Below are 14,299 nucleotides of genomic sequence, written 5' to 3' on the forward strand. Positions count from 1 at the left end.
CGTAATAGTAAAAAAAATTTGAACGACACCTACTGCATGCGATGTGGGGGTCGGTCTCTGCCAAAGCCAAAAAACGAGAACAAGGAAAACCAGGAACTCCGGGGCACGTACGCTGACGCCGAGGAGGAGCAGAAGAAGCCATAATACCAGGAAAACACAACACGCACACTAAAAGAAATGAAACGGGCAATGAACTGGAAAAAAGGCTAAGAGAGGTAAACACAACTCTCGCCCAGGCAGTTAAAGAAAAGACTGGCATAGATGAGCGGTCTATGAACCCCTCTTCACCCGATCTACGCATGCGTTGCCAGATATCACAAGATTCCTTGCTTTCATCTGCTTTTAACCGGATCCAGCTAGGCGCTAGAAAAATACAAATTGTCTCAGAAAATTTGTCATTTTGTAATTAACAACTAAATCATTTTCAGGTTAGCATGTGTATTCAAGGGCTATAAAACCAAACTTTACTAAATCAAATGTCTTAAAACATATTTATTTGCTTTTGCATTTAATTCATTATTTATCTTAGATGTCAAATGGACTTTATTTCTTAAGCATTAATATTACCAAAAGGAACACTTTAATTTATTGTACCTGTAGTACCGCAAAATTTCTTAAAAACCCATTCATTTTTTTAATCCTCTCTTTTCTAATAAAAACCAAAGATTTATTAATTTAATTTCTTTTCTTGTTTTCATCTGAGTCTTTGGGCCAAAATCCTATGATTTAATCTAATTATTCTTAATGAGAAATTACATCAAAATTACATTACCTATTCCTTGCCCACTTAGTTAAGCTAACACTTTTTAAATTTTTACTTGAAATTAGAATTTTTTAAATGATTTTCAAACTTTTGGATGTAGCAGCCAAAATTTCTCAGCATCTCAGAGTGCAGAAAATCATACTCTGAATCAATTGACTCTAAGGAAATAAAAAGTAGAGTCTGCAAAGATAAATTGAGGGGGAGGGAGAGGCAACTGGTCCATGCTCCACATAGCAGATGGCTGTACCCAAGGATAAAACCGCCTCCTATGCGGTGAAGATAATTTTTTTTCTCATGGTATCATGTATACTATGCTTTTAATTTTGGACTAAATATAACATATTACATATTTGTATATATAGAATAGCATCTAAAAAACCTTGCTCTTTATGGATATTTCAATTCAACACTTTTATCTCCTTCACTGAAAGAAAGGAGAGCAAACTGTAATAATATACTTTTTTCCTGAGAGTCAAAAATTTATATTTAAACTTAAATAACCTATTGATTCCTATTTTTTCAATGAAATAAACCATTTCATTTGATTCAGCGTACTAAAAAACCCACAGTTCCTTATCATTTTTCATAAATTGTTTTTATTCTTTGCATGACAAAAAAAACTAACATTATTTTTTTTATCCAATTTTTCCCTGAATATTTGTCAATTTTTGGCTCTAGCTGCCAAAATCACCAAAATTCATAATGCAGACATCTAGAATCTGAATCTACAGACTAAAGTATAAAAAAATGTGATCTGCAAAAATCCCTAGGGGGGGGAGGGTTTTGGCTGCTGGCCCATGGTCCATATGTATTGGATGCCAGATGCCATAGTTTCCTTCCATTTACAATTTTTTTATTGTTTTTAACTGGTTTCCAGCTGGTGCCAGAAGGGTTTTCCTGATGTTAAGACCTTAGGTTTGTTGGCTATGAAAAATAAAAAATAAAAAATGTCCTTTTTAAATCTTGATTACTGAGTGTTTTGATGCTGTGAAATAAAATTTATTTATTAAATTATTATAGTTACAGAGCTTTCTTGTTTCTTATTTTTATTTTTCAAGTAAACAAAAACTCAGTATTGTACTTCTGAGATTAAAGTAGACATTTGTGTCTTTTACTATTTTTTGTCGAAAAAGATAGTTTAACTTAACAGTTGATCTGTCATCATTATAAGAAGTTTAATAAGATCCATGGCACTCATTTCTTAACTTTCACTGGGTCATATTAGAAGCTGAATATACTTTAGGGTTTTTGGTGTTCTGAGATTAGGTCCTGCAATTTTATTTAAATTGAAATTTTATTGTTAATTATTTGTCTTTATTTTGCAGTTCCATGGACTATGGTTGCATCATTAGTGAAAGACCGCTTGGTTATAGTGCAAGGAGGTAAAGTAGATATACCATGCAAGTTTTTAATACAGTTTTTATGTTCAGTCTTCAGTGCATTACTCACACATGGTATTGAAGAATTGTCTTCCCAGAGCATTGACTATGAAATGGCTCTATGTGACCAAAGAATAAGTGCAAATAAGTCAGAGTTTAAGGAACCTATTTATGTCAAAATATGGAGGAAACTGTAAGCTGAAAATTCCCATACATATTACCCACAGAGACATTGAAAACGAAAGTAAGTTTTTCCCTTTGTGTATGCAACAACTTCACCAAATGTTAATCAAAACCAATCGGCTTCGCCACCATGCTAGGTTGCGTTATACACTGTTTTTAAAGGATATAGGATTACCTGTAGATGAAAACATTACCATGTGGGAGCATTACTATTCAAAGCCTTACAAAGGTTCTGGAACCAGCTGTAATCACTCTTGGCTCGGAGGTGGTGGAAATCGTTACAAATATAGTGTCAGACATGTTTATGGACTTGAAGGAGGAAGGATTAACTACTCATCACATTCATGTCATGCATTACAGGTAAGGGTATTCGATTGTAATTTTTTGCAGAAGAAATGGTACAAAGTTCTTATTGGAAATTGATTTTGTTAAGAAAAGCATAACATTAAACTTGAGTAAGGAGAGATTAAGGAAAAATATTTATATTGTTTGAATTTTGTCAAACACATATTACTAATCAAATGTAGGCAACATGTTCAAATGACAATGATAGGAATTAATATAGAGTACAAACCAGTATTTTACAAATGACTAGGAGTTCATTTGAAGCACAAACCAGTATTTTACAAATGACTATTTTTGTTAATATCAGCAGCTGACTCGTGGATTGCAAGGTCTGTTTGTACCTAAAACTGCATATAAATTCCCAAACCTACTGGGTATAGGACCACCTAGCATTGGTGAGGGTTCTCTTGAACATCTGAAATCTGGTTGTGGGCTCAAGTTTGAGAATTTTTTGCATTGATTACGTATATACATTTAGGCCTAAATAATGGTATGGATTTTTTTTCTTTTAGTTTTAGCCATAATAAGAGGTGAATGTATCACGGCATGATGTCTTTTTCAACTCTTGGGTGGAATTCCATTTGAGTGAAGATTATTTATCAGATTGAATTCTACCAAGGTTTTGATTTATGTTCCTCTGTTGGTCAGAAGTTCCAAAAATACTTGAATGCATACTGTGGAGTAGTAAAGGCTTAGGGAATGTGGGAGAGAATGATATATGCCATTGCAACCTAATCTCATTTTGATGTTGAGCACTTGTTAAGATTTTATATCCCATGACCTAGGAGATGCTTACATTGCCAAAATTTTTGGCATATGCCAAAATCCTTTAGGCTTTAGATACAAGATTAACGCAAGGTTGTGTAAATGATTGAGAAGGTTACAATGGAAAAATAGCGGGAACCCAGATATGTAAATTTTGGTGAGGGTCACTCTTCATCAAACCAGTTGACATACACCGTCAGGAGAAGGAAACCAAGGCATACAGTAAGGATTACTGATAACACATATGAATTCTTAATGTCAGTTGTGACAGTATTTGGCAATTGTGGAATTATCAGCAATTGGTGGTGCATTTGCCTCTGTGTAGGTTGTCAGTGCTACTGTTTACTTTGTTTCTGCCTCTTTTAAAGGTTAGATCAGGTGGTCTCTCAGCGCTAATTCTTGTGGGTGTTTCTATCTCTTGGGAGATAGAGCCACAAGTCTCTGAACCTTGCAAAGGTAGTAGTTGATATGCCATTTTGAGAGAGCACATCAATGTTAAAGCTTATGTCTTGGAGACAAAGAGATTCTGCTTGGAAGCCTTAAATTGAAAGGTTTATTTCAGCAGTTGAAAAAGGAAATGGGGTTTCTGTGAGTTGGTCTTTCATTGTCTGTTGTCTGTGACCTCAAGAAACTTTGCTTAGTATCAGCACAATCTTGTGTTTTTTGCTCTTGCAAATGAAGTATATGTGAGTGTTTTTTTCATGTGTTTAAAATTCTAACTAAACTGTACATTATAGTTATATAACTTACAGTCACCCCCTGCTTATGAACTTTCATGTAACAAACATTCAGAAATACAAACAGACAAGGTTGCAAGTTAAAATTGTGTTTGGAGCGCTCCCCTTTGCCACCCTTAATTTCAAACTACGCTCTGTGTGCCTATTCTGCATAGTAAGAATTTTTGCTGCATGAGGAAGAAGAAAAGAAGAACCAGTTCCTTTAACCCCTTTCCTGATTATCCTGAATATTCTCATAATTAACTACCATGTATCCTTCTTACAATCACAAAAATGTTCATTCATACTTGTAAAATATTCCTACTCATTTCTATCTTCTGGATTTAAATCGTTCTTCGATGAATTTGCGTTTTCTATATTTCCTCTCCCCATAGAAAACGTTTGGTATGCAGTTTTGTCAATAAGTACCAGTGTGCATTTATTTTATGAACTTCCAGTGTCGGAAGCTGCTCCTGCAAAATTCTCTCGAAGTTCATAACTTTCAAGGCATGAAAAAATACCAAATTTTGATTGTTGCATGAATCTAAATTTTATTTTCTTATTTTTACCTTTCTAACATCCAAAGTAATTCTTTATAATATTGCACAATTTACAATTACATTGAAAATGAAAATAATAAAATCTATGACTCAAGTTAACTTAGGAATATAAGCATGACATATTGCAAAGTTAAATGTCTTCATAAGTTTTAAAAATTTTTTTAAAACAAAGTGATGCACTACATGTTAAGAACCAACTTACGAACACTTTAAGATCAGGAGATAGTCATCCAGTCTGGAGGTTCTGAAAAGACCCTCAGGCCAAGATTTGGCTATCCCTAATTGGGCACCTTGCCTCTTAGGAAAAACTTTCTCCCTCAGTTACTTCAGAAAGTAGTTTCTGCTGCTATTGGTAGTAAGATCATGGTTGGTAATTTCTCGTTAAGATAATTACACTTTCATAGCTTCAGGTGACATCTTACAGGAATTTTAGTGATGGAAGGAACCTATTGGTGGAAGTTCTGCAGATATGTCTCCCCATGGAGTCTTTTTGTTGACTGACTCGTTGAGTCAAGATTGAAGAACACACAATGGACTACCAGGCATTTGGGGCTTTGGACTTGGCACAACAGGAGGCAAAATATAAACTTTTTAGAGTTAAAGGCTGTCATCCTAAGCATTCCTTCATTTTGTAGAAGGCAAGGTAATAAGTGTGATGATCAGCAACTTGATGGCAGTGGCTTACTTGAAAAAAATGGGGGTTCTATAAGATGAGTTGTCGCATCCAATATCAGTAGAACTTTTTGTTTAGGCATAGGGAAATGAGGTCAGCATAGTTCTCAGGACTTCAGGATGTAACATGTGTGCATTCTCCAGGACTTTAGACAGTGTTTCTTGAATGGGGTTGCTCATGTCTAACTTCCAATACTTCCCTCCCTCTGCTGTATATTATGTACTAGAACTGTAAGGTAGTTCCTCGGTTATGGCCATCTCAGGTTATGCCGTTCCGACTTTATGGCACCTTAAAACTGGGTATGGTGCCTTAAGGTGCAGTAAGCGCCATTTATTCTTATTATTATTCTGATGTTCTGGTTTACAGCGTTTTTTGGTTTACAATGCACCGCCGGGAATAGAACCCCTGCTAAACCAGGGACTGCCTATACGTACTATGATTTTAAGATTACATATTAAAGATATTGCAGAGTAATTATTTATTTGGGATATGAAAATTTATAGGATCCATAATGTCCAAAATGTTACTGGTACTGAAGTTGTAATCCTATTTAATTTCATGTTTAAAAAAAAGGCTTTTGAACATACAGTGTACAGTAAATACTTGGGTTGTCCATATAATAAGATTCCCAAGGGCCTGCAGTCGCAAGGAATGCTGTTACGCGGGATCCGGGGACACTGGCGTGTAGCTTGGTTCTCTCTCTCTCTCTCTCTCTCTCTCTCTTCTCTTCTCTCTCTCTCTCTCTCCCGGCGAGCTGTCTGCAACACTCAGCCTTGGCTTGGCAGCCGATAGACAAGGAACTCCCACTTGCTTCTCCCGCCAGGTGCGAATTGCGCTCTGTAATTCGTTTTTTGTGTGCAAAAAACACTGCACTGGTGGACATTCATTTCCAACTATGTGAAATCTACGGAGAAAAGCGTATGAGCGTACAACACGTGCGCAAATGGTGCAGAGAATTCAAAGGCGGACGTACAGACGTCCATAACGCATTTCAGAACCAGAGAGAGCTGAAAGAAGAGGTCTTCAGCTACCTTTGCGGAGCGGCGGGAGAGTTCTACGATTCAGGCATAAAGAAGATGGTACAACGCATGCAGAAATGCATTGATCTCAATGGCAATTATGTCGAAAAATAGGAAAAAGTCTAAGCTTTCCAAAAATGTATTATTCAATGCCAGTAATCATGTTTTTCATTATGAAAAATCTCTGCGAACCTTTTATGGACAACCCTCGTACTATACATAGTATATTTAATTTACGTATATGAAACCATGGTAAACATGCACTGCTCAACTTTAACTTGGTTTGGCCAGTTAGTAAACATCTTGTTTATTTAGTAAAATTTTGTTGTATTTTCCATAAAACTGGTTATCACTTGCTGAACTGTAATTCTGGGTGGCACATCAAAGGTATGCCAAATTGGTAAGGTGGTATTCCTTTAATCAGAATTTCCTTATAATATCACACATTATAGACAAGGATTTTGTATTTTTCCCTGAAACAAGCAGAATATGGGTGCCTGTTCTTAGGAGTTTCAGTAACAATGAAGGGAAGAATTCTTATGAATTAGTAAGTCCCCTTGTGGGCCATGGGAAAATGCTTTGAGATGAGGATGTGACTTTGAGTCAATTATTTTACGTACTGCTTCATTTTACACTAAAGGGCATCTTCCTTACAATGATTCATTAACTCCAGTTATCAGAGCCGGAGGTGTCTGGCCTGTATTTAGATCCTAGTTGCTCCCCTGGATGTTACAGGCGTTGAATACCAGTCAAAGGCATATAGCACTTTGGACTTCCCACTGAAATTATGATTTGTGCCTACAGTGTAAGTGATGAGTTGTGATGAAATAGACTGTATTTATTATAGAATAAAGTTGACTTTTCAAACAAATACTCTCGTTATATATACATAATGATTTCCTGTCTTTCTCCAAGCCCAGTTCTTTCCAGTAGCGTGCTTTAAGTTGATTTCTGTCGTAAGTTGGTACTTATTAATTAGGTGCCATAAGTGCTGTTACCAGCACTTTACCAGTGCTTACGGCGCTGTAACTAAATAACTATTCTTGATAAGTGTATTTGACAAAGCATTATAAGTCTGTGCTTCTGTAACTCGGGATGTTGTGTACCTTCATGGATTATTTTATTTTTTCAGGCAATGAAGCCTCAGCCAATTGAAATGAGTGGTTGTCCTTTCTCTGGATCAGATCCAAAAGAAACTTATTCTTTCTTAAGAACCACTTATGGTGATCAGCTTTTTTTGAAAAAGTTGATGCAGGCAGTTGAAGCAAACAAGCCAAGCACTGCTTGCAAGCTATTAATGAAGTATTCTCTACAGTTTATGAAAATATCTCATGCACAATTGGACCAGAGAAGGGTTTCATCATGTGGAATTGACTCTTCTTGTTGCTCCAATAAAAATCAAATGTTGTTTGTAGAAAATAAGGTGACTTCGAATATAAATGTTAAAAATAATGATGCTTGTAAAATATCTTGTAAAAATGTTATGTGTAATTGTGAAGGCAATGTACAGCTAAAAGGTAAGTGTACAGAGCCCTGTAATCGAACTGCACATTTGAGATCAGGTGTGCATGAAATATGTGGTGGTCATAAACAGAGTGATGCAGTGGATCAGTGTTCATCGTACTTGAAAAGAAATGATTGTGATAGAGAGATAGTCAAAGAAAATTATGGTGCAAGTCTAATTTCTAAAAGTGAACTAGGCTCCAGTTGCATGCAATTTCCTTGTGAAAAGTGTGTGAAGAGTTCTGTCATGAAAACTACAAATTTTGGAAAACATAGTTGTCCATCAGTGAGCGACATAGAAGATCTTTCTGGGTTGGCTGATTGCAATTTTTCAAAGCCATCTCAATATTATTTTCAAGTAAAAGATAACATAAAATGTCTTAAAAGCCCTGTAAATCCTCACTAATCAAGATTACATGGGAGAAAACTGTGATGAATTAACTGAATTGTTGAACTATTAACCCTTAAACGCCGACTGGACGTATTGTACGTCGACTAAAATTGTCTGTTGGGTGCCAAGTGGACGTACGATACATTGACTACAAAATTTTTTTAAAAATATTTGCAGAAAATAGTTATAGGCCTAGTTTGCAAAAGATTTTAAATCATGCGCCTTGAGGGATGCTGGGAGTTCACGGATCACGCTGTTGTTTTGTTTACAAGCGTTACCCAGCCACCATTGCGCAAGTTTCTTTCTTCTCGCACTACAAAGCATCAGCGACGCATCGTTGGAGAGCGATTTCTTGACGCATTCGTGCTTTGCAGAACTTTTGCGAGTGACTCTGCTGAAACTCTTACATTCTAGTAACATTCAATCATTTACCTTCATTTTGCAACAAACGAGAATTCTAGCACAATATTTCGATTTATGGTGAATTTCTGAAAAAAACTTTTTCTTTCCCTCCGCGCACGTTAACTCTGCTGAAAATCTCAGATTTTCTTTAGTCACCTTGTCGTAATTTTTGCACCATTTTCTATTAGCCCTTACATAAAGTGTTATACATGAAAATGTGTGCAATATCATGTAGAATACAACCAAAAATAACTCATGATTGTAGTTTTTATCAGTTTTGAAATATTTTCATATGAATAACGATAAATAGAAAAAATTCAACCTTCGGTCAACTTTAACTCAACCGAAATGGTTGAAAACTACAATTGTAAGTTAAAACACTTACAGTCTAGTAATATTCAATCAATTACCTTCATTTGGCAACAAACGGGAAGTCTCTAGCACAATATTTAGATTTATGGGGAATTTTAGAAAAAAACTTGTTTTTATGTCTGCACGTTACGAATTCATGCATCGTTTTGTGAATGTTTTCTCTGTGTTGCTTTGATCATTTTACAATTTGTTTTATACCAAAATCATCACAATTTAGTGGACAATACAAAAAAAAAAACTCATTAGCTTTAAACGTTTTACTCACAGCGCGATTTGTATACAATTATATATGAAATTTTTTTTTGCCCTGTCATTTATTCCAATATTTATATATGATAATGATATTTTTTCATTTCTGATGGTTGCATACTAAACTTCAGGCAATGACAAAAATAATAAAGGAGCCAAAAATGAACTCTTAATCTTAAAAACCAAGCGTGCTGTGATTTTTATAAAAAACTTTTTTCTGCTTCGGCACCAACTCCTGACAGACACTTTTGTAAATAGAGGCTCGGCATTTAAGGGTTAAGGGTTTCAAGACTAGACCTGGTCAGGCCACCAAGATCACATCCTAAGGAATGATTTTACTTCAACTTTTCTTGTTACAGGGTTGGACATATGAAATGAGATCTTTCCACTATTCTATCCTATGTTTTTCAGCCTGAACTCTCATTAGGCCTAGGTCCTCATCTATCCTTTTTCTCTGGGATTTCCTAGGTCTTCCTACAGGTTTTCATTCACCTTCTTCCAAATCCGGAAAGAGACAACTTAACACCAAGGACTCACTACCGCTGACTCAGTAGCTCAACAGCAGGACAATTCAGCGCCAGGACAACTCACCACCGGCCAACTCAATGCCAGGATAATTAAAATGAACTCATTAATGGTCATTTTAAACCATAGCATTTTAAAACCAAATACAAGTAATTTATTAAGGATTGTTTGTTCTATGCAATATTCAGACCCTCAGTATTTTACATTAGGAATTGCTTATGGCAAAGCTGAAACACTGCTGTTAAAGCTCTTGAACAAGTTGGTTGGGCAGTAACTACCGACTGGTAGGCGGGGAGGTCTGCCTGCCTGGATGTAAACACCCCACTTTGCTTTCGGGTGTGATGTGATGCAGACATATTTTCTTGAGCTCTTGCCTGACTGTCATTAAACTCAATTTTCCCGGTGGGATCTCCTCTTTTGTGATAGCCTCGCAGGCCTCCTTCTTCCAGTGTGTGTGGCCCCATCTCTTCCTCACACCCTCTGCTTGTAAGGCCATGACAATATATCTTTTATGATTATTTCTGAGTGTTGCTCTTGCCGCTTGCATTTTCTCAGACTTTGCTAGGAGGAAACTTCAGCGGAAGGTTGCCAAGCATTGTTGGAGGTGTTTTGCTTTTGACGGCGCCCTTGGTAAGTGCCTCTTCGTTCTTGTTTCTCTCTCCCAGTAATCTTTCCTTAGTGTTTGCTCCTTTGGGAGGGTTCTCTCCTTCGCCCTCTTTGCTCTTCATAAGGGCCTCCTCTAACTTTGTAGGGCAAGTACCCATGGAGCTAGAGGAGTCCTTTTCTTTTATTATTTCTATAATATATGTATTAAATATATACTGTGTTTGACATTTATTAATATACAAACCCACGTTTTGTGATAACCTTGCAGGCTGCCTTCCCTCAGTGTTTCTCGGGGTCGGCGGCCAAAGGCATAACATTCACCCTTATCACATCCACATGCCTTTTGATTATAAGGGCACGACAGAATATTTGTTATGATTATTTTTTTTAGATGTTCCTCTTGCTGCTTGCACTGTTGAAAGTTTGCAGAGAGGAAAATGCCGTAGCATTCTTCCTTACTTTCTCCCAGTATTCTTTCCTCATGACGTTTTCTCCTTTGGGAGATATACGTGTCTCCATTGCCCTCTTTGCTCGCTTGTCAGGCAAGAAGGAGGGGCCAGGTGTATGTTGGTGATGGGGTGACTTATTCTCAGGGGTCTCTTCTTGCATCGGAGGGCAGTGTCCTTCCGAATGAGAGGACTCTCCTTTTATTAATTATCTTTTCTTTTTCCTTCAGATTGACAGTGAGCAGTCATAGGACACAGCCGTAGATGGTTGGATATCTCACTTTGTTGGCTATCCTAACCTTCTGGAGTGTACCCTTGACACTAGTATACTGTGACACTGCCTCTTGTATGTGTGTAGTTCCCCTACTGTGCGTTCTGTTAGAATGCTACTGTTGCTCTGATGACCAGCCACTGGGCAGCTTCTAGTGTAGTCAGAGCCTGAGGAGCAAAGATGGTTACACACTTCACTCACCAATGACAAATCCCCGGGCTACCAGCACATGGGTAGACCTTACATATACTGTGCACACTGTGGTAGCCAATACTAGTATAAAGCTATGAATTCTTTCTACGAATCATTTGAATATTCATCCATCTAAATACTTTCCACAAAAGCTTTTGATAATTCGACAAGCAAACCATCATTCTGAAACTCATAAGTGCTGACTTGGGTTGTGGTGAGCGGTTAATTGAAGAAGTATGTGAAGGCAGATGATAGAATTTTGCAGATTGTTACTTCTTTTTCACAATGATCTTCCACTGTATATTTGAGAGGAATTCATACAAATTTTAGTAAATTTGTAAATTAAAATTTAAGAAATATTAAAAATTGACTTTAATAAATTACTTTTATTTGGTTTCAAAAAGCTGTTGTAAAATTACCATTAATAAGTTGATTTTATTTGTCCTTGCATTGAGTTGTCTTAATGTTGAGTTGGCCAATGATGAGTTGTCCTGGCATTGAGTTGTCCTACTGGTGGTGGTTAGTTGGCAGTGGTGAGTCGGAGGTGATAAGTCATCCTGCACCCTTCTAAATCCACTGCTTGTCTGACAAACTTTCTTGTCTTGCATCATCACACATGTCTAAACCTTGTGTCTCCAAGTCTTTGGTATCTGTTTTTTTCTAGTCACTTGATATCAGATTTCCTCTCCAATTCCTCATTCACAGTGCAATCCTCCCTCTGTATTGTGGCTATGAATCTTAGCATTCTTTGGTCATATCTTTTCAGATCTCTATTTTCCTTGTCATTGACCGTGTTTAAGTATACATTACATATCTTTGCCCTCTGTATGAATTGAATATTTTTATTTATGAGTATAATCTAGATCACACTGTTTTATTCATTCTGTATTGCTCTTTTAACTCCTGCTGCTTCACAGATGTGTGTTTCCACGGCAACAAAAATACTCTACCTCTTATGAGACCTGCATGTTTGTTACAACAGGGTTTTCATCTCCCCATTTCTTCCCCAATGGGTGTTGTAATGCATTTTGGTCATCAAATATCCCTTACTCCACGTACATTTTGCAGGATTAAGCACCTGTGACACCATCAGTTGCATCAATACACAGTACAGAATGACCCCCATATTTTTACCATAACAGCCACATGGGCACTTTTCTTTTCCTTTGCTTCCATTTAGTCACCACAAACTTTGTTTTGCTTACATTTGCTTTGTCTTTTCTTCTGTATTCCACTCTTCAACTATTTTAGCATTTATACCACCTCTTCTTAGGTTCTGCAGTTAACATCAGGTCATGTGCATAAAACTGCTCCTGTTGGCCCCTATTTTCTGATCTCATTTTTAACTTCTTTTGATACTGTACACTGATAAATTTCAAAGGGTTCAGGGCTGATCATTGATATACAACTACATTTCTCTCAAATTCATGTTATAGTACACCTTCAACTAGATCTAGTATTGTGATAAAGCAACATCCCTAGCATAACTAGTCGTTCTGGTACAGTCTTCATCTTTTCCACTTTGCATGGCTCAGATATGTGATATAATCTCATTGTCTTTGCATAGTACTCTTCCTGTTGTTGATCCCTTTACCAGGAAACCTTGGTAAACTGACAGTTATAAATTTGAAAAACACTGGAACACTGATAACAATTTGAAAAATTGTTATCAGTGTTCCAGCACCCTTTTCCAGTTTTCTCGGCATGCTCATATAGTCATGTTCCCATATAATTTTCACATTACAATCTTTTCCTTTGCATACATTACTGTAAGACTGTTCCCGTCCTTCTCGTCCTATCCCCCTTCCTTTATCAGGCTTTTCCACTACGTATTCCAATAGTCTAATGGATGACTGGGTCTCCTGTTGATTTTATTGAGTTATCAGTTGTTCCTGATGGTCCTGGGTTTTCTAATTTTTCCAATTCTTAGGACCTTTTTAACCAATACATCTGTCATGCCCTGTACTTGTTTTTCTATTATCCATTATTCCTCCAATTTAGGTTCATTTTCTTTGTTTAGATGGTTGTTATTTTAAAATTTTTTAAACTACCTCATATTTTTCCATCTTTCCTGAGCCTCTTTGCAATCATGAGTATTTTCCCTTGTCCCACTGCTGTGTTAAGGGGGCCGGCTGGCTTATGCCGTTTTTTAACGACAGGACTTTGACATTCATACCACTTAATAAGGTGACTTGGGACATCTCCAAACCGCATATGATTTTCGCCTCTGACCTTCGGTTTTGTGACGCCAGGGCAATTTTATCCCGAAAATAACCATTTTTTCAAATTCTGATCTCCTCCCTTGATATTTAATTAATTAAGACCTGGATTACTACCATATATAGACCTGATGTCGACCTCCAATCAAATGGAGAGTTTTTTTCTAAAAGTCATTTTTTTCCTAGATATGAATTTTTCAATATGGTAAAAAAATAAACCCTATAAATTACGAGAAAAACATTTATAAAAAAAAGACGAAACAAAAATTGGAAAAAAGGGCTCTATTTGATTGTTCTATAATGTCTTTCTGAGTTATATACCAAATTCCAATATTATAGCTTCAAAACTAAGTGAGGAGATAGATTTTGAAGGTCAATAAATATAGTTTTGAGATACGGGCGTTCAAAGTTTTCCTTCGTATTTCTATAAAGACAGTGTTAATAAATAATGATTATTATGAATGTATATTTCTTTTTTGTGTATTAATAAACCAAAACTATTTTATTTATCATAATTTAACCATAAATGATGATCCCTTTGCTCATATATCGTAGCCTGGGGCACTGCTTGAGGCAAGATGGGGCACTCCTTCCTACATAACCCCCTCTCTCCCCTTCACTAACTCGGCTTATCACAGCGAATTTTCTTCTGTATGTTAGCGAGATGTTTTCCTTGTATTTTCCTCTTTGGCATGATGAAATTCTTGCCGAAACAAAGAT

The 14,299-nt window shown here is 36.5% G+C and overlaps 1 protein-coding gene across 1 annotated transcript in view; it reads left to right on the plus strand.

Annotated features, from left to right (window-relative positions):
• LOC135217266 (uncharacterized) overlaps nucleotides 1-13,172 on the plus strand; it is a 152,181-nt gene extending 139,009 nt beyond the window's left edge. Inside the window, 3 exon segments of the mRNA XM_064253007.1 lie at nucleotides 2,089-2,282; nucleotides 2,284-2,685; nucleotides 7,536-13,172. Of these exon segments, the coding sequence (XP_064109077.1) occupies nucleotides 2,089-2,282; nucleotides 2,284-2,685; nucleotides 7,536-8,312 (1,373 nt within the window). The 3' untranslated portion in view covers nucleotides 8,313-13,172.
• Nucleotides 13,173-14,299: the final 1,127 nt, after the last annotated feature.

Source organism: Macrobrachium nipponense, chromosome 7, assembly GCF_015104395.2.
Source record: "Macrobrachium nipponense isolate FS-2020 chromosome 7, ASM1510439v2, whole genome shotgun sequence".
Classification (NCBI taxonomy): Eukaryota; Metazoa; Arthropoda; class Malacostraca; order Decapoda; family Palaemonidae; genus Macrobrachium; species Macrobrachium nipponense.